Below are 20,549 nucleotides of genomic sequence, written 5' to 3'. Positions count from 1 at the left end.
AGACTAGGAATTCAAGTCCTGCCTTAGCTATCACAGCTAGTTTGGTGACCTTGGGCCAGTCACTTGCTCAGTCCAATTCACCTCACAGAGCGGTTTTTTTTGGGGGGGGGGAATAGAAAGTGGGGAAGGTGTGTTGGATAAGGAAGGAAGAAAAGAAAAGTCTTCAAAATGTTTATTTTTGTACTTAATGCAGACATCAAAGTACATATTTCTGGTTTTATCTTGTAGATGTTCCTAGTATATTCAGTGGTGACCAAATTGGAATGTTGGATCCTCATCAAAAACTTTTTGGACCTTCTGAGTCAGGCCAGTGTTGGAACCTGAAAGATGACATCAAAGAAATCAGTGAACTAACAGACCAATTTGCACCATTTATTGGTGTGTTTGGAAGCACAAAAGAAACCTTCAAAAATGGACACTTCCCTGGCACATTCTTTCGTTTCCCTCTTCGCCAGCAGCCTTCCCAGCTGAGTAGCAATCTATACAATAAGGATAAAATTCTAGAATTGTTTGATTCATTCAGAGCGGATGCTGACACAATTCTTTTATTCCTTAAAAGCGTGCAAGATGTCTCCTTACATGTTAGAGAAACTGATGGAACTGAGCGGCTTATTTTTAGAGTTACAGCGAGTGAAAACAAGGCTTTGAAGCATGAAAGACCCAACTCTATTAAAATTTTGGGAAGTGCAATAAACCAGTATTGTAAAGGCATTCCAAGTAATAGTATAACATGTGTCACATACCATGTAAACATCGTTTTAGAAGATGAGAGCATTAAAGATGCACAAAAGACATCTTGGTTGGTATGTAATAGTGTCGGAGGACGAGGAATATGTAGTGAATTGGACTGCTTGGCTGATGACTTGAAATATATTCCAACTATCGGTATAGCCATGTCTTTATCAAGCAGTGGAGAAGAAAAAGGAGCTGAGGCCCAGTTATTGGGAAGTGCATTTTGTTTTCTTCCATTACCTCCTGGTGAGGAAAGTAAGACTGGCTTGCCAGTTCATGTTAGTGGGTTTTTTGGCCTTACAGACAACAGAAGAAGTATAAAATGGCGAGAACTTGATCAGTGGCGAGATCCAGCAGCCTTGTGGAATGAACTTCTTGTAGCCAATGTGGCCCCTGAAGCCTATGCAACTTTGATATTGGAAGCCATTAAGCAAATGGAAACAGAAACAAATTCAGATTTTCCTTTGACAGCTGAGCTAATTTACAAGTTGTGGCCACAAAAAAATACAACAAAGGTTCATTGGCAGCCAATTATAGAACCTCTTCTGAAAAAGTTATTCCAGCACAATGTTATTTATTCCATCAGTGGCAATTGGGTAAAGGTGGAAGAGGTATATTTTTCAGAAATGGATGAGAGCTTGGAATGTACCCAAGCTGTGTTAAACTATCTTCAGGACTCAGGAAAAGAGGTTGCTAAAGTGCCAGACAATATTGGTAATGCAGTCAATCTTATGATTTCCGGTATAAAACCTATCAAGAAAGTGACTCCGGGAACAGTACGACACGTGTTAAGAAAATCTGGGCATAAAGGATCTGCTAATGAAAAACTTTGCATTCTAGAGTTTGTGCTTGGGGACGGAAATTATGGTGAACTTATTGGATTGGAGCTTCTACCATTACAAAATGGGGATTTTATTTCATTCTCTTCATCAACATCAGCTCAGGATGCAGTTTATATCACTTCAGAAACTTATCCAAGGTATAACCTGTTTTATAAACTCTGTTAATGAGAGTTTCATTGAAATACTGATAGTACTACAGGCAATCCTGAGCCCAAAATTTCTGTTGCTAATTGAGACAATTTTTAAGTGAATTTTGCCTCATTTAATGACCTTTCTTGCCACAGTTGTTAAGTGAATCACTGCAATTGTTAAGTTAATGATAGAGTTAAGTGAATCTGGCTTCTCCATTGGCCTTGCTTGTCGGAAGGCCGCAAAAGGTGATTACATGATCCCAGGACACTGCAACCGTCATAACTATGAGTCAGTTGCTATTCATCTGAATTTTGATCATATGACCATGGGGATGCTGAAACAATCGTAAGTGTGAAAAATAATCATAAGTCACTTTTGTCAGTGCAGTTGTAACTTAGAATGATCACTAAATGAATTGTAAGTTGAGGACTACCTGTATTTAATTATAACGTTTAATAGTTCAATCTGCCTTTAGCAGCATAATTTGATTTTGCAGACTGAGGAGAAAGCCTGCCAGATTCCTTCAAGAGGCCCACCAGCCCCAAGTGTTACTTGTACCTGCAGTAGAGAAGAGATTGATTTTTATAAGAGCTTTGGCTTAGATGGAAGTAGTAAGTCCCATCTTGCTGCACACAAGTTATTATTTTAATTAGCTCCCGAAATATTTTTTACATAATAAAAACAAATATATTTTTCGTAGTATCTACTCCTTATCTTTTTCATCATTTGACAAATGGTATAATTCTGTACCAAGAAATCACAAATTAGTACTTTGTATGAAGCTATTGGATGGAATGTAATCCTGTCGTCTTTGAACTACAGGCCAGGTTGTGACTTATCTTAGTGCATTTAGAACCATCTTTGGCTGATCTTGAAAAAGGTATGTAGGGTAAGGGCTAGTTGGTATTTTTATGGGAGCCCGTCGGGTCCTTCCCAAATATGTAGGTGGTATTGGGAAATTGAAAAAAAAATGAAGAAGAAAATAGCGGTAAGTGATATCCATATTTTCTGTAAAAATATACTTAGAAATGGAGTTAACTAGAAGAAGTTTATGGAGGCTGAAAAGTATCTGGTTCATTGAGAGAATTCATTGACAGATTTTGTGAAAAGGAACAAAACCTTTTATTCACTCAGATTCTATGGAAAAAATCCCTATATTATTACATGAATAATATAAAATATCAAGATGATCAATACTCTGTTTTTAATGACTTACTAGGTCCCTCTTCCCAGGTCTTGAAGGAAGATTACTTGCTGATAACCTGAAGCCTCAAATGTTAGCTGCTTTAAAAGAAGCTTCGAAAAGTAGAGGTAAATATATCTTTATCTTGTAGATTAAATAAAAAAAAACCTGCAATGAACTGAAGCACAAGTAGTGTCAAGTGATTAGGTTACAGAGAATGGTGCATAAAACTCACAAAGGAATGTAATTAAAAAGAAATCGCTTTATGTAGCCACATCACTTGATAATCAACTGTTCTAATTCATGATAGCAATATAATTGGCTTAAAATGAAATGAGAAACATGCTCTGTAAAAATGAAACCAACTTGAGAGAGAGGGTGACAGAAATCACAAAATGAATTGATTAATGGTAGAACAATATAAAGTGCAATTGAACAGAAAGAAAGGTTATATAATCTATTTAAATTACCTATTTAGATTTATAGTTCTGATGGTCCCGTAACAAAAGTGCTGATTGTGTTCTTGATACAGAAATTGAAAGGCTCTGATTATTAGCATTGTTTGGACACTTACCGTATTTGTTCTGGTTCGTACAATTTCATATATTGCAGGAACAAGGAATCCCCAAATACATCAGATTTCCATAATACCAAAATAGTATATGGATTGAATGCTACTTACTTGGATTTGTTTGGCACTTCAGAACCGTTAGATCCCACAATCAGTATATGCCATTATTATAACTCCAAATAGCAAATGAACCTTTTTTCTTTCCTGAAAATGCATTTTATTGTATTTTAGCCCAACAGCTTCTCTGGGGAGTTAAAGGTAGGAAGTTGTCTGAATGGCTGCTGAATTGAAATCTAACACTTGTGTGTGTTGGTTTACTGAATATTCTGCTCATATCGAATGTCAGATTCATAACAGTTTCCATGCTGGTTGACTTATGCTTTTCAAATTTAATTGACTAACTCTACTTAAAACATATTTGAAAAATAATTAATGATACCATTAATTTGTTATGCTTATAATAGTGTTCAAAATTGCATTATTAAATATATGATCCATATTTTATGTACATCCATGATGAGCAAAATCTTTGTTTTATGTACATTCATAATAGCAAAATTGGAATAATTGTTTTTGAATGTACTTGGATTTTGTAAGATGGGTAAATATTGAGCTAATAAAATTGAAGATTTCATCTTAATTTTTAGAAGAGATGCAGATGAAACTAAATAAAAAGTAAAACATGTATGTGTGTAATATTTGTCATATACATTTCAGGTTCTGTAGGAAATATGCTATCTTGACATTTAGATGTCAATAGTGTAAAAAGTAACATGATTTTATTTACGACAGCCCTTATGAATGATTTAAATCTGGCACTTAAAAATTAGTTATCAATAGATTTGACATTGCTGTTTACAATTCTTTCATTTTGAAATTTACATTTGCATTAAAAATATATCTGCATAATTTTTTAGTTTTGGTAAAATGAAAATTCAAAGTTTACCACAGTATGAATCACCAATTTATAGCATTTATCAAATTTTTAAGCATTATATTGAAAATCATGGTAGAGTTGTTTGTTTACTTGCTTGGATTTAATAACTGTACAAGTATAACAAGTATATAAGTACAAGTATATCAAAATAATCACAATATCATATGGACATCTCTGAATTACTTAGAGGAGAGACTCCATTCTTTGCTGGACCTTAGTTCCGCTGTGAATGGAAGACATCCTAATTAGGGTGTATTATTGATATACATATCTAAATAAACATTAATAGAATTCCATTATTTAAACTCAGCACTCTGTTAAACTTTCCAGATTAATGTAAGAACAAAATAGGCTGATCAAATAAGAACAATAAAAACTTGAAAAGTGCAGTGACAGTAAAGGTATCTTACACACTCTGTTGTCTGTTAACATGAACAAAATAGAATGAATTGTGATGGCATCAAGACTCTGTATATGCCAGTAGTTGACATTTTTCATGCTATGAAAAGATACATGACTGAAAAGCAAGTGATCTGTTTGATGAAAAAGGAGCATGAGTGTTTTGTTAGAGCCAAGTACATTATATTACATGTCATTTTGTGGGTAACAATAGCTACTGATCTCTCTTGGGTTTCTAGCATGCAAGATATAATTGGATAGTATACTTTTGCCTAGTATAGCATTAGAAGGCTACCTGGGTGCTGTTTTTGTCATTTGTTTGCTTTTTTTTGTGGGGTGAAAAAACACCACAAAGAAACCATGTTCTTTGCTTTTGTTTTGATTTACTTTTCCTAAAAGATTTCCAGATTAGTTTTCAGTATGACTTAACTTTTTTTGTTTGTTTCATTTCAGGAAGACAGTGCACTCAGTTGCAGCTTCTAAATCCTGAACGATTTGCACGGCTCATCAAAGAAGTTATGAATACTTTATGGCCCAGTTCAGAGATTACAGTGCAATGGTTTCCTACTTCTGGTAAGAATTGTCCACCTGTTTCATGGCTGAAAATGGTATGGAAGAATTTGTATATACATTTCTCTGAAGATTTGTCTCTATTTGAAGATCTGCCACTTATTCCGAAGACATTACTAGATGAAGAAGATGCAGTGGATCTTATACGATTAAGGGCTCCATCGCCAATTATTCTGGATGATGGATCTGAAAAGCAGCTTCCGGAATTTTTACCTGAGATAATTGAGCAACTTGATGGGATCATTGTTAAGAAACTTGACCCCTCTATACAACATCCACTTTTAAAGAAATATATACATGCTCCATCTCCACATATAGTTTTACAGATAGCAGAAAAACTTCCTTTACAGAAGTTGGTAAATCAGGTTACCGCATTGCCCATGTCACACAAAAATGCACTTAGAAGCTTTCTTGCTAGTTTAACTGATGTTACTGAAAAAGAGAAGAGAGTCATTAATGAGCTAATAATATTTAGGAAAATTGAACAACCACTTGATGAAGATAGTGCTTTTACTGCTCTGAAAGGTTGTAAGGTACTGCATCACAATGCCAAACTTCCCCCAGATATAAAATTCTCTGTTTCACTGGTTGACAGCAGTGATGAAGCCACCATTCGTTTAGTAAACATACTGAAAGCAGAACAGTTGAAAACCACTGACTGCATAAAATTTATTTTAAAAGATGTACAGAATGATTTTTATTCTACCAAGGAAGCAACACAAATTATGCTATGGATTCTAGGAAATTTGACTTTCCTCAAAAATGAAAATGCAGAGGTGCTGGATTGGTTGAAACCATTAAAATTTATTAAAATTTCAGAAGAAAAATTGGTGTCTGCCAGTGAACTTTTTGATCATGAGGTGGAAGTATTACAAGATCTGTTTTATGGGGAAGAAGAGCTTTGTTTCCCCCCTACAGCTTTTAAAACTTCTCCAGATATTCTACATGCTTTGAGATTAATAGGCCTAAAATCTGAGAACAGTTTAGAAGAGAAAGATATCTTAGGTGTAGCCCATAAAATAGAGAAGTTGAAGGACTGTGCTAGTACATGTCAGGATGCACTGACACAAAAAGCCAAAACTTTGTTAATGATTTTGAACAGACGCTCACTACTGCATTCACTTGAAACAAAAGCTGCACTGAAAAAAATTAAATGGGTTCCAGCTTGCAAACAACGGCCTCCAAATTACCCAAGTTCATTAATTTGGAAAGGTGATCATTGCTATTTGTGTTCACCACCAGAAATGTGTGATATATCCCAAGCAACTTTAATAGGTTCTTCTGTTCCCCTTGTAGAAAATGTCCAACCTAGTATTGAAAAAGCACTAGGGATTACCATCAAGCCTAATATAAAGTCAGTGTTAAAACACTTTAAAGTAGTAGTGGACTGGCACAGTTCCAAGAAATTTAGTGATGAAGATTACTATCAGTTTCAGCAAATCTTACTTGAGATTTATGGTTTTATGCACGATCATTTAAGTGAGGGAAAAGAAGCTTTTAAGGCCTTGAAATTTCCCTGGGTCTGGACTGGTAAAACATTTTGCTCACTATCGCAAGCAGTAATAAAATCACCACCCAATCTTGATCTCCAACCATATCTTCATAGTGTGCCAAAAACCATGGCTAAGTTCCATCAGTTGTTCATCAGTTGTGGGTCAGTTGAAGAACTGACTCCAGATCATGTCTCCATGGTAATTCAAAAAATATATCTCAAAAGCGAACAGTCTCTTACTGAAGAAAAGAGTAAGCAAAATCTTCATATTATGTTGAATATTATAAGATGGTTGTACAGTAGCCAGATTCCAGCCAGTTTAAATACACCTGTTCCTCTATATTGTAGCAAAAAACCTTTTAAACTTGCGATGAAGCCAATCCATGAATGCTGCTACTGTGATATCAAAGTGGATGACTTAAATGATTTGCTTGATGATGCTATGGAGCCAATAATTTTAGTTCATGAAGATATTCCCATGAAAACTGCAGAATGGTTAAATGTGCCATGTCTCAGTACTAGATTGATTAATCCAGAAAATATGGGGTTTGAACAATCGGGCCAAAGAGAACCCCTCACAGTAAGAATTAAAAACATTTTGGAGGAATACCCTTCGGTGTCTGATATCTTCAAAGAGCTGCTTCAGAATGCCGATGATGCTGATGCAACAGAGTGCAATTTTTTGATTGACATGAGGAGAAATAATGACATAAGAGAAAATCTTTTGGATCCAGGAATGGCAGCTTGTCATGGACCAGCTTTGTGGTCTTTCAACAATTCTGAATTTTCAGACTCAGATTTTCTAAATATAACACGATTAGGTGAGTCTCTAAAAAGAGCAGAGATTGACAAAGTTGGAAAGTTTGGTTTGGGATTTAATTCTGTTTATCATATCACTGACATTCCTATCATCATGAGCAGAGAATTTATGATCATGTTTGATCCAAACATCAATCATCTCAGTAAACATATACGAGATAAATCTAATCCTGGGATCAAGATAAATTGGAAAAAACAACAAAAGAGACTTAGAAAGTTTCCTAATCAGTTTAAGCCATTCATAGGTGTATTTGATTGTCAGCTACCTTTGACTGTGGAGGAGCCTTACAGTTATAAAGGGACCCTTTTCAGACTATCCTTTAGAACTCAGCAGGAAGCTAAAGTAAGTGAGGTCAGCACTACTTGTTACAATACTGCAGATATTTATTCTCTTGTGGACGAGTTTAGCATTTGTGGGCATAGGCTGATCATCTTTACTCAGTGTGTAAACTCAATGATTTTGAAATATTTGAAAGCTGAAGAAGCCAATCCTGAGGTAGCTCAAGATACTGTGACTATTAAAAAAAATCTATGTCAGTCCAAAGCAATTACTACACCCTTTACAAGCGTTCTAAAGGAAGCTGCTAAACTCATGAAAACTTGCAGTAGCAGCACAAAAAAACTTCCCACCGAATTGCCAAAGTCTTCATGCATATTACAAATAACCGTAGAAGAATTTCACCATGTATTTAGACGTATTGTTGATTTGCATTCCCCGGTTTTTAGAGGGCCAGAAGACGAAACTGTTTCGTTCTTTGAAATGGCTAAAACTGGACAAACCAAAAGGCCCCCTGATGAACTGCCGCAAAAAACAGTAGATTCTACCACATGGCTTCTGTGTGCTTGTATGGACACTGGAGAGGCCTTAAAATTCTCATTACATGAAAGTGGACGACGATTAGGACTTGTCCCATGTGGTTCAGTAGGAGTTATGCTGTGTGAAAGACAGGATCAAAAATGGAAAGTGAAATCCAATTTCTGCAACTTAGGAGAAGTATTTTGCTATTTACCTCTTCGAATTAAAACAGGTCTACCTGTTCATATCAATGGTTCCTTTGCCATTACCTCAAATCGAAAAGAAATATGGAAAACTGACACAAAAGGAAGATGGAACGCTGTATTTATGCGGCATGTTATAGTAAAGGCCTATTTGGAAGCTGTGGTGGTTTTACGCAATATGGCTATAACTGGTGAGCTAGAAGATTACAGTTGCTTTGCAGTGTGGCCTGATCCTGATTCAGTGCATGATGATTTTTCAGTTATATGTCAGGGATTTTATGAAGAAATAGCCCACCCAAAAGGCAAAGAAGGAATCAGTGTGTTCTCCGATGGCTCATCTTGGGTATCAGTAAAGAATGTCAGGTTCTTGGATGATTCATTGTTGAAACGTCCAGACATAGGAACTGCAGCTTTCAAGATTTTTCTGAAATATCTTAAAAAAACAGGTTCAAAGAATCTTTGTGCTGTGGATCTTCCTTCTTGGGTTAAAACAGGCTTTGAAGAAGCAGGGTGCAAGCAAGTGTTATTAGAGAATACCTTTTCAGAGAAACAATTTTTTTCTGAGGTATTTTTTCCAAATATTCAAGAAATAGAGGCAGAACTTCGTGATCCTTTAATGCATTATGTACTGAATGAGAAAATTAGTGAGTTCTCAGAAATACTTTGTATTACTCCATGCATTCCTTGTTCTCTGATTGAACATCCTCTGGTGGTACCTTCCAGATTGATCTATCCTGAAGGTCGAGTTGCAAAGCTTTATGTTAAAGAAGATGGAAGGTTTCCTCATGGAACTAGCCAAGATTACCTTAACCCAGTAATTCTGGTCAAATTAATTCAGTTAGGCATGGCTAAAGATGATATTTTATGGGAAGACTTGTTAGAACGTGCAGATTCTGTAGCAGAAATCAACAGGACTGATCATGCTTCAGCATGCCTCAGAACCAGTATACTATTAAACCTCATAGATGAAAAACTTAAAAACAAAGATCCAAGAGCTAAAGATTTTGCAGTAAAATTTCAAACAATACCATTTCTCCCGTTTCTCACAAAACCTGTAGGCTTTTCCTTACAATGGAAGGGCTCTGATTTTGAGCCCGAAACAATGTTTTCTGCAATGGACCTTTACACAGTTGATTACCAAGACATACTTTGTCTACTAAAACCCATTCTTAATGAAAATTCCTATTCTTTTAAAGGATGTGGGACTATTTCCTTGGCTGTCAAAGAATTTTTAGGATTGCTTAAGAAACCAACAGTGTCTATGGTTATAAAACAATTAAAGGAAGTTACAAAATGTTTTGATGGAATTACTTTGTATCAGGAAAATATCACTAATGCTTGCTATAAATATCTCCATGAAGCACTACTACAGAATGGAACCACAAAAACAACCATTGTTGAAGAATTGAAAAATTACAGTTTCATTCTGGTTGAAAATGGTTATGTTGACTCCACCAAGGTAGCTTTTCATCTTAATTTTGAGGCAGCACCACATCTTCACCAGCTGCCTAATAAATACAGAAATAATTTTCGTGAGCTCTTTGAAAGTGTAGGAGTACGTCATGCTTTTATGGTTGAAGATTTTGCTCTAGTTCTTGAAGTGATTAATCAGGAAAGAGGAGATAATCCACTCACAGAAGCAAATTTTCAACTTTGTAGGAGAATCATCAGTGAAGGAATATGGGGTCTTATTAGAGAGAAGAAGCAGGAATTCTGTGAAAAAAAGTATGGAGAAATTTTGTTACCAGATACTCGCCTTGCCCTTCTACCAGCCAATTCTTTGTGCTACAATGACTGTCCTTGGATAAAAATGAAAGATACATCTGTAAAATATTGCCATGCGGACATTCCTAGAGAAGTAGCAGTAAAGCTTGGGACAATACCTAAACGGCACAAAGCCTTAGAACGGTATGCATCAAATATCTGCTTCACTGCTCCTGGAACTGAGTTTGGCCAGAAAGAAAAATTGACCAGCAGAATTAAAAGTATTCTTAATGCATATCCATCCGAGAAAGAAATGCTGAAAGAGCTCCTTCAGAATGCCGATGATGCAAAAGCTACGGAAGTCTGCTTTGTGTTTGATCCTCGGCAGCACCCAGTCGATAGAATATTTGATGAGAAATGGTCACCTCTTCAGGGTCCGGCATTGTGTGTCTTCAACAACCAGCCATTTACTGAAGATGATGTTAGAGGGATTCAGAATCTTGGTAAAGGCACTAAAGAAGGCAATCCATGTAAAACCGGTCAATATGGAATAGGGTTCAATTCTGTGTATCATATAACTGATTGTCCATCTTTCATTTCTGGAAATGATATTCTTTGTATCTTTGATCCTCATGCGAGATACGCTCCAGGGGCAACATCAATTAGTCCTGGACGCATGTTTCGGGACTTGGATGCTGATTTCAGAACCCAGTTCTCTGATGTGTTGGATCTTTATTTAGGAGACCATTTTAAACTAGACAACTGCACAATGTTTAGGTTTCCACTTAGAAATGGAGACATGGCAAAAGTTTCTGAAATTTCTTCTGTCCCGTGCTCTGACAGGATGGTACAAAATCTTCTAGATAAGCTGCGTACAGATGGTGCAGAACTTCTGATGTTTTTGAATCACATGGAAAAAATTTCTATTTGTGAAATAGAGAAAACAACAGGAGCCCTTAATGTGTTATATTCTGTAACTGGCAAAGTAACCGATGGAGATAGATTGAAACGAAAGCAGTTCCATGCTTCTGTAATTGACAGTGTAACGAAGAAGAAACAGCTGAGTGAGATACCTGTGCAGCAGATCACGTACACTATGGATACAGAAGACTCTGAAGGAAACCTTACAACTTGGTTGATTTGCAATAGGTCAGGTTTCTCAGCCATTGACAAAGTTTCAAAGAGTGTGGTATCAGCACATAAGAACGAGGACATTACGCTTTTCCCTCGAGGGGGAGTTGCAGCATGTATTACCCACAATTATAAAAAACCACATCGGGCATTTTGTTTCTTACCTTTGTCTTTAGAAACTGGGCTTCCTTTTCATGTGAATGGACACTTTGCTCTGGATTCTGCCAGGCGAAACCTGTGGCGTGATGACAACGGAGTTGGTGTCCGAAGTGACTGGAATAATAGTTTAATGACAGCACTGATAGCACCAGCCTATGTTGAACTTCTAATTCAGCTGAAAAAGCGTTACTTTCAGGGAACTGATCCAACTGTGTCAGTTTTACAAAACACGTCTATGCACACTATGAAAGATACTTTGAAAAAATTTCTATCATTCTTCCCAGTTAATAGACTTGACTTGCAACCGGATTGGTATTGCTTAGTGAAAGCAGTTTACAGCTGTATTCACGAGGAATCCAAACGTCTCCTACCTGTTGTGCGAACCCCAAATGTTGACGGTTCTGATTTGCATTCTGCAATTATCATCACTTGGGTTAATATGTCTACCTCAAATAAAACTAAGCCATTCTTTGACAATTTGTTACAAGACGAGCTGCAGCACCTCAAAAATGTAGAGTACAACATCACGACTCGTAAAACTGTAGCAGAAAATGTGTACAGACTCAAACATCTTCTCTTAGAAATTGGCTTTAACTTGATTTACAGCTGTGATGAAACTGCAAATCTTTATCACTGTCTTGTGGATGCTGATATTCCTGTGAGCTACGTAACTCCTGCTGATGTTCGATCATTCTTGATGACATTTTCCTCTCCGGATTCTAATTGCCACATTGGAAAGTTGCCCTGTCGTCTTCAACAGACAAATTTAAAACTTTTCCACAGTCTAAAGCTTCTTGTTGATTATTGTTTTAAAGACACAGAAGAAAATGTAATCCAGATTGAAGGACTGCCTCTGCTCATTACGCTTGATAGTGTGTTGCAAGTATTTGATTCAAAACGCCCAAAGTTCTTAACAACTTACCATGAATTAATTCCATCTCGTAAAGATTTGTTTATGAACACACTTTACCTGCGGTACAGCAATATCTTACTTAATTGCAATGTAGCAAAAATATTTGATATCTCCAGTTTTGCTGATTTATTGTCGTCTGTGTTGCCAAGAGAATACAAAGCAAGAGGGTGTATGAGATGGAAAGAGAACTTTGCAACTGAATCCTGGCTTAAGAATTCATGGCATTTTATTGGTGAATCTGTAAATGACAAAGATGACCAGGAAGAGGAAAAAACAACATTTGAAAATGTTATTGAGATCCTGAAGGATTGGACATTGCTTCCAGGCACAAAATTTACTGTCTCTTCTAATCAGCTCATTGTACCAGATTGTGATGTGTTGCTTCCTCTCAGCCTTATGCACATAGCTCTCTTCCCAAATTCCCAAACTGATAAAGTTTTCCATGCTTTGATGAAAACCGGTTGTATTCAACTTGCCTTGAACAAAATTTGCTCCAAAGACAATCCTCTAGTTCCCCTACTGTCAGGACATACAGCAAATATAGATAACCCTTCAAGCATTTTAAGAGCTATACATTATATGATTCAAACTTCAATGTTTAAAACAGAAAATTTAGCTGAAAATGACTTTGAGGCCGTCTTGATGTATTTCAGTTGCAACCTAAATCATTTGACTTCTGAAGATGACATAAAAGTTTTGAAGTCCCTTCCATGCTACAAATCTATCAGTGGACGATACATTAGCTTATCAAAATGTGGGGCATGCTATGTACTCACAAGAAGTATTCCCTCCATTGAAGTGGATAAATGGACACAGACAACTTTAGTTGCTTTCCTTGAAGAAAAAATCCACTTAAAAGATTTGTACACTGTGCTAGACTGTGTTCCAGTAGATGATCTTGAAGTTTATTTAAAGCACCTTTTACCAAAGATTGAAAGCCTGTCTTACGATGCAAAACTAGAACATTTGATTCACTTGAAAAATAGGCTTTCTAGCATTGAAGAATCGTCAGAAATAAAGGAGCAGCTGTTTGAGAAGTTAGAGAGCTTTTTGATAATTCATGATGCATGTAATAGGCTAAAACCTGCAAAACATTTTTATGACAGGACTGTAAAAGTCTTTGAAGCTATGCTTCCTGAAAAACTGTTCATACCTCAAGATTTCTTTAAAAAATTGGAACAGCTCACAAAACCCAAAAACCGTGCTGCTTTTCTGACATCATGGGTAGCATTCCTTCGAAATATGGGACTAAAGTACATTATTTCCCAACAGCAGTTATTGCAGTTTGCTAAAGAGATCAGCATGAGAGCCAACACTGAAAATTGGACCAAGGATACTCTGCAGAATACAGTGGATGTCCTCCTTCACCATATATTTCAAGAAAGAACTGATTTATTATCTGGAAACTTCCTTAAAGAATTATCTTTAATTGCTTTCTTGTGTCCAGAACGTGCTCCTGCTGAAATTGTTAGATTTCATCCACAATATCAAGAAGTTAATGGCACGCTTCCTCTTATAAAATTTAGTGGAGCCCAAGTAAACCCTAAATTCAAACAAACGGATGTTTTGCAACTTCTTTGGACTTCATGTCCTATACTTCCAGAAAAAGCCACACCTTTAAGTATCAGAGAACAAGAAGGAAGCAGTCTTGGTCCACAAGAACAACTTGAGCAGGTTTTAACAATGCTTAATGTTAACTTAGATCCTCCTTTAGACAAAGTTATAAATAACTGTAGAAATATATGCAATATAACAACTTTGGATGAAGATATGATAAAAACAAGGGCTAAGGTTCTAAGGAGCATCTATGAATTTCTTAGTACAGAGAAAAAGGAATTCCGGTTTCAGCTTCGAGGAGTTGCTTTTGTGATGGTTGAAGAAGGCTGGAAGTTATTGAAACCCGAGGAAGTAGTAGTAAATCTGGAATATGAATCTGACTTCAAACCTTATCTATACAAGCTACCTTTAGAACTTGGTACCTTCCACCAACTATTTAAACACCTAGGCACTGAAGATGTCATTTCAACAAAGCAGTATGTGGAGGTTTTGAGTCGCATATTCAAGAACTCTGAAGGAAAACAGCTTGACCCGAATGAAATGCGAACTGTTAAGCGGGTTGTTTCTGGCCTTTTTAAAAGCCTTCAAAATGATTCTGTTAAAGTTAGAAATGACCTTGAGAATGTGCGAGAACTGGCTCTCTATCTTCCAAGCCAGGATGGTAGATTGGTAAAATCAAGCATCTTAGTTTTTGATGATGCTCCACATTATAAAAGTAGAATACAAGGAAACATTGGTGTCCAAATGCTGGTTGATCTTAGCCAGTGTTACTTGGGCAAAGACCATGGTTTTCACACTAAGCTGATAATGCTGTTTCCTCAGAAGTTGAGACCTCGCCTCCTCAGTAGTATACTTGAAGAGCAGTTGGATGAAGAATCGCCTAAAATTTGTCAATTTGGAGCACTCTGTTCACTTCAGGGCAGGCTTCAATTACTGTTGTCTTCTGAACAGTTCATTACAGGACTTACTAGAATTATGAAACATGAAAATGACAATGCATTTTTAGCCAATGAAGAAAAAGCCATAAAACTTTGCAAGACCTTAAGAGAAGGCTTGAAAGTTTCTTGTTTTGAGAAGTTGCAAACAACCTTGAGAGTTAAAGGTTTTGCTCCCATTCCTCATAGTAGAAGTGAAACATTCGCCTTTTTAAAGCGATATGGAAATGCAGTAATACTGCTCTACATACAGCATTCAGATAGCAAAGACATAAATTTCCTTCTAGCTTTAGCAATGACCCTGAAATCTGCAACTGATAATCTAATTTCGGATACTTCCTACTTAATTGCAATGCTGGGCTGCAATGATATTTACAGAATTAGTGAAAAGCTCGACAGTTTAGGTGTAAAGTACGACTCTTCAGAACCATCCAAACTTGAACTACCGATGCCTGGTACTCCTATTCCATCTGAAATCCATTATACTCTTCTCATGGATCCAATGAATGTTTTTTATCCAGGTGAATATGTTGGGTATCTTGTTGATGCTGAAGGGGGTGATATCTATGGATCTTACCATCCAACATATACATATGCTATAATAGTGCAAGAAGTAGTAAGAGAAGATGCTGAAAACTCCAGTTTTTTGGGGAAGATTTATCAGATTGACATTGGATACAGTGAATACAAAATTGTAAGTTCCCTTGATTTATACAAATTTTCAAGACCTGATGAGAGTTCTCAGAGCAAGGACAGTGCACCATCAACACCAACAAGTCCTACTGAGTTTCCAGCACATGGACCAAGGACAATTCCTCCTCTTTTTTCTGGCAGGGAGAGTCATAAATCATCATCATCATCTTCTAAACATCATTCTCCCAAAAAGGGAAAGGCAAATTCTCTACCAGAAATTTTAAGGGAAGTTACATCAGTGGTAGAACAAGCCTGGAAGCTTCCAGAATCTGAAAGGAAAAAGATTATAAGAAGGCTTTATCTTAAATGGCATCCAGACAAAAACGCAGAAAACCTTGATATAGCCAATGAGGTTTTCAAGCATTTACAAAATGAGATTAATAGACTAGAAAAGCAGGCGTTTATCGATCAAAATACAGACAGGGCATCCAGGCGGACTTTTTCATCCTCCACTTCTCGATTTCAATCAGACAAATTTTCATTTCAAAGGTTTTATACCTCGTGGAATCAAGAAGCCACAAGCCACAAGTCTGAAAGGCAGCAGTCTAAAGAAAAAAGTCATTCCTCTACCGGGCCTTCATATTCACAGCGATTTTTTATGCCACCTACGTTCAAGTCTGTTGGAAATCCTGTTGAAGCACGTAGATGGTTGAGGCAAGCTAGAGCAAATTTTTCAGCTGCCAGAAATGATCTACATAAAAATGCCAATGAATGGGTCTGCTTTAAATGTTACTTATCTACTAAATTAGCTCTGATTGCTGCTGATTATGCGGTAAGGGGCAAGTCAGATAAAGATGTGAAACCAACTGCATTAGCACAAAAAATTGAAGAATATAGCCAACAGCTTGAAGGTCTTACAAATGATGTCCACACACTGGAAGCATATGGAGTGGATAGCTTAAAAACTCGCTATCCAGACCTCCTTCCTTTCCCACAGGTTCCAAATGACAGGTTCACTTCTGAAGTTGCCATGAGAGTAATGGAGTGTACAGCGTGTATTATTATAAAACTTGAAAACTTTATACAACAGAAGATATGAGAGATGTTAAAAATATGGTGAATTCACACCATATTTTTCACCTTTTTTTAAAAAGCTACTTTTTGGTGGCATGTTATTGTAGGTATGTCATGTATTCAGTCAGATGCTTTTGTTTAACAGGAATGGAAGTCATTTGTTTATCCCCATGGAAGGTAATTGCTGTAGCTGTGATAAGAGTACATTTGAGTTCACTTTTGTTAAGCAAGAAGTAATTAACTAAATATGATGGAATAAAATGTGATTTAGTTGTGTAGTTACTGTACTTCAGAGGATACACAGGTTTTAGCAAATTGTAAATGTAATATATTCTGTGTTGATTAGGGCAAAAGTAGGTGGTCCTGCAGACTTGGATAAGTGACTCTGTCCATTACTAGAAAGCAGCAGAGGCTGGCTTTATAGCCGAGAAGCGTTAGGCAGGCGAACAGTCCCGAATCTTTCTGTAGTTTATCATGATTAAAACGTTACCTGCTAAAAGTTGTGCCATTCTCTGCTACTTTGCAACATTTCCATGAGAACTTTTATCTCTTTCACTGAATGCCATGTTCTGTCTTCAGGCATGCAAAGTTAAGAATATAGAGACTTTGTAAAAATCTGAGCCTATTAGCGTATAGTAGAATATGTATTTAAAGATTTGTTGGAGACTGAGCTGTAAAATATGTACACAATTAACACGGCTAAAGTGCACTTTATATAACCAGAGCATTGGACCAGTGTTTCTAAACCATCACCATTTTCAGATGTGTGGACTTCAATTCCCAGAATTCCCCTTGCTGCCTGGGGAATTCTGGGACTTGAAGTCCACACACCTGGAAGTGGCCAAGACTGAGAAACACTGCTTTGGATTATGGTTGGTAAAATTTGCTTGTATGTATTCATCCAACTTTTTCCCAAGAGGTGTCATTTTCAGTGTACTAATGGAAGACTGAGTATATTATTCTTTTTTAAGAAGTTCAAAAATCTGTGGAGAAAATTTCTGCTGGAATAATCTGTATACATTTGTTTGTTATGGACATTCATTTTATTCCAAATGGAATATGGTTATACCTCTGCTGCATTTTTACATGAAAAGGTTACCGTGGACTGCATATCATTTTAATCCTAATTAATTATTGACTTTTCAACACAATATATTTTTCATATAATTAACTTTAGGTGCTTTTGACATGTTCACGTCTTTGGTTGGATGAGAATTGCATGTGTATTACATATCAAAAAACTTCACTTTCTGTACGAATTTTTAAAACTGCACACCAAGCCATCTTTCAGACCTTGCCTTGATTTAGCTTTGTGTTTTATTTATTTATTTTAATGAATCACCATTAGAAATAATATAAAATTAAAAGTATTTTGGTATTCAGTGGGGTATTTTTTAAAAATACATTTTAAATGGTGCTGCAATATTACGCTTTTTTATTTTGTCTCACACAGTGGCACATAAAGAAATTTGAGTTTTTTAGTTCATACTGTTTCTTTTATAAATTGTTATACTTTTGATAATGCCATGTACATTATTAAATATTTGTAAAACAAGTTGTACCAATAAACTTCTTGTAGTTCGTACTGTATTCCATTATATAATGGTTGTAAATTTCACTGATTAGTACACTGAAACTATCATTTCACTTAAAAAATGTAATTTGCAAAACAAAAAAATGATTACAGAGAAAATAAATGTAATTGCAATACAGAAGAAAAAAATGGAAGCTCTTGAAACAAATGTAAAAAGGTGTTCGGAAAAATAGCTCAGCAAATTCTAGGCTTTGAAATCTTTAAGGCTTTGATTGCAAAGCCATGTGATTATTTCTGCTGCTAAGTGCCATAAAATAAATTTAATAATAAAACTCAAAAAGTCTTCAGGCTGTGTGTGTTGGTTTTAAAATAATTTGTTTTACAGTAGTGTTCAGGAAAGAACACACCTGTCCATCCCACCACCTGAACATTTTTAATTATTTTGTCGTTTTGCTTTCGTGAGAAGGAAATAGCAATTTCCAAATTGCTTTCAGTGTCCTGGAAAGGGCCTCCCAAATGATTACAAGATTGTAATTCATTCTCTCATAGCGAGAAGCTTGGGAGTCAATTTGAGCTTCCAAAAATTGAAAGTAGGTTAGTGAGGATAGCAAACCGAAAAAATATTCAACCATGTTTACCACTTTTGCAAGGTTGAAACTTTTGTATTAGAACTGCTGAAGATGGAATGGATCATTTAGGTTATCATATCCAACCTTTCACTCAGGGCAGGGTCCCAGATTAAAACATTCAGATGGTTGTTTAACAATTTGTTTGAACACATTCACTGAAGGAAAAATTACCATGTCTCTTGCTTTTGAGAAAAGAGTTCATATCTTGGATTTGCCCTTTATTTTAGCACCTTGACTCCCATACTTTTGTGAAGTTTTTTGTTTTCTGTTCATTTATTCTTTCATGCATGCAAGCAAGCAAATTCATGTAGCAATCCCTCTTAACCAGGCAGCTAAAAGAGTATACATACACACAGTGTAAAATAGCAGAAACAATCTATGAAAACATAGTTGAGGCATACTTATCTGTATCAGCATAAAAGCAAAACGCATATACCAGGCCCCAGTGTTTGAAGGAAGAACCAAGTCTTTAGGGTATTGTGAAAGTCCAACAGGAAGACAGGCAGAAAAAGCATGCCTCCTGGTCCCATCAAATTACACTGCTTCACACAAGGGACCTGAAGTGTGCCTAAACTGTCAAATCTGGTGGGATAGGCAGAAGTCACTATAGGCAAGCATTCCCACAATTAACTTGGGCCTGGACTACATGGGGCTATAAAGATGCAACTGACATCTTGAATTGCGCCTGGAAACCAGTGTAGCTCATGTAGCAGTAATATTGCATGGGCATCATGTGCTGTGCCCAAAATTCGATACCACATTCAGGAGCAGATGAAGCAGGCAAATGTTCTTCAAAGGGACGTAGAGCATGTTGTAATAACCCAAATGGGGTGCAACTGGGTAGTGATTTAACCTGTGACTGTGAACAGTGGCTCATGATATAGGAATATAATTGGTGTATCAAATGGATTTGTGAATTAAGTCTCCTGGCCTTAGTGCCACTTCTGCTTAAACAACAGCTGTGAGTCCATAAGGACCCCATATTGCAGGGGTGTCAAACTCAATTTAATTGAGAGCCGCATCAGCATTGCGGTTGTCCTCGGGGCCAAATGGGTGTGGCCAGGATGGTGCGGCCTACTGGGTGGGCATGGATAGAGTGGGTGTGACTTACTGGGTGGGCGTGGCCAGCTCTACATCGTTCACGTCAAGGGTGCCTATGGGGGCCTGGGCAGGAGTGGGACAGATCTGAGGGTCTCTGGCAGAAGGGGGTGGGACCAGGGCAAGTGCCAAGGCATGGTCCACTGGAAGAGCCTCACTGTTCCTCTCAGGCCATGCGGGGGGGGGGCTGGATGGTGGTGCGGGCTGCCCGGAGCCTGGGCAGCGAGGTCAAATGCCCAGCCTGGCCCTGGATCACCCGTGGCACGAAGTCCAGCTCCACTTCCTCAAGGCTGCTGCTCAGCGTTCTCCTGCTTCCTCCCTGTTTCCAGACAGCCTTGTGGAGCTAAGACTGAATGCGTTTCAGCATAGATGGCCATCACAAAATTGTACATTGGCTCCCGGCTGGCCTGGGCCAGAGCCAAAGTAGAGGGGGTCATTCCCTCACTGTTTCCAGGATGGCTTCGCGGGCCACATGAAACCACGGGCCGCATCTGGCCTCCGGGCCT

At 37.2% G+C, this 20,549-nt stretch overlaps 1 protein-coding gene across 5 annotated transcripts in view; it reads left to right on the top strand.

Moving 5' to 3' along the window:
• Positions 1 to 19,991, top strand: part of SACS (sacsin molecular chaperone) — a 33,572-nt gene extending 13,581 nt beyond the window's left edge. Inside the window, exons 7-11 of one of the 5 annotated variants that reach the window (XM_039356164.1) lie at positions 229 to 1,711; positions 2,926 to 3,017; positions 3,692 to 3,718; positions 5,250 to 5,369; positions 5,457 to 19,991. In XM_039356164.1, coding sequence (XP_039212098.1) covers positions 229 to 1,711; positions 2,926 to 3,017; positions 3,692 to 3,718; positions 5,250 to 5,369; positions 5,457 to 16,807 — 13,073 coding nt within the window. In that variant the 3' untranslated portion in view covers positions 16,808 to 19,991. Of the gene's footprint in view, positions 1 to 228; positions 1,712 to 2,925; positions 3,018 to 3,691; positions 3,719 to 5,249 lie in introns of those variants that run through there. The other 4 variants (XM_039356145.1, XM_039356172.1, XM_039356155.1 and 1 more) reach the window with 4 other exon arrangements.
• Positions 19,992 to 20,549: the final 558 nt, after the last annotated feature.

Source organism: Crotalus tigris, unplaced genomic scaffold, assembly GCF_016545835.1.
Source record: "Crotalus tigris isolate CLP2741 ecotype Arizona unplaced genomic scaffold, ASM1654583v1 scf7180000017573.2180621, whole genome shotgun sequence".
NCBI lineage: Eukaryota > Metazoa > Chordata > Lepidosauria > Squamata > Viperidae > Crotalus > Crotalus tigris.
This window is presented reverse-complemented; position numbering and strand designations above follow the sequence as displayed.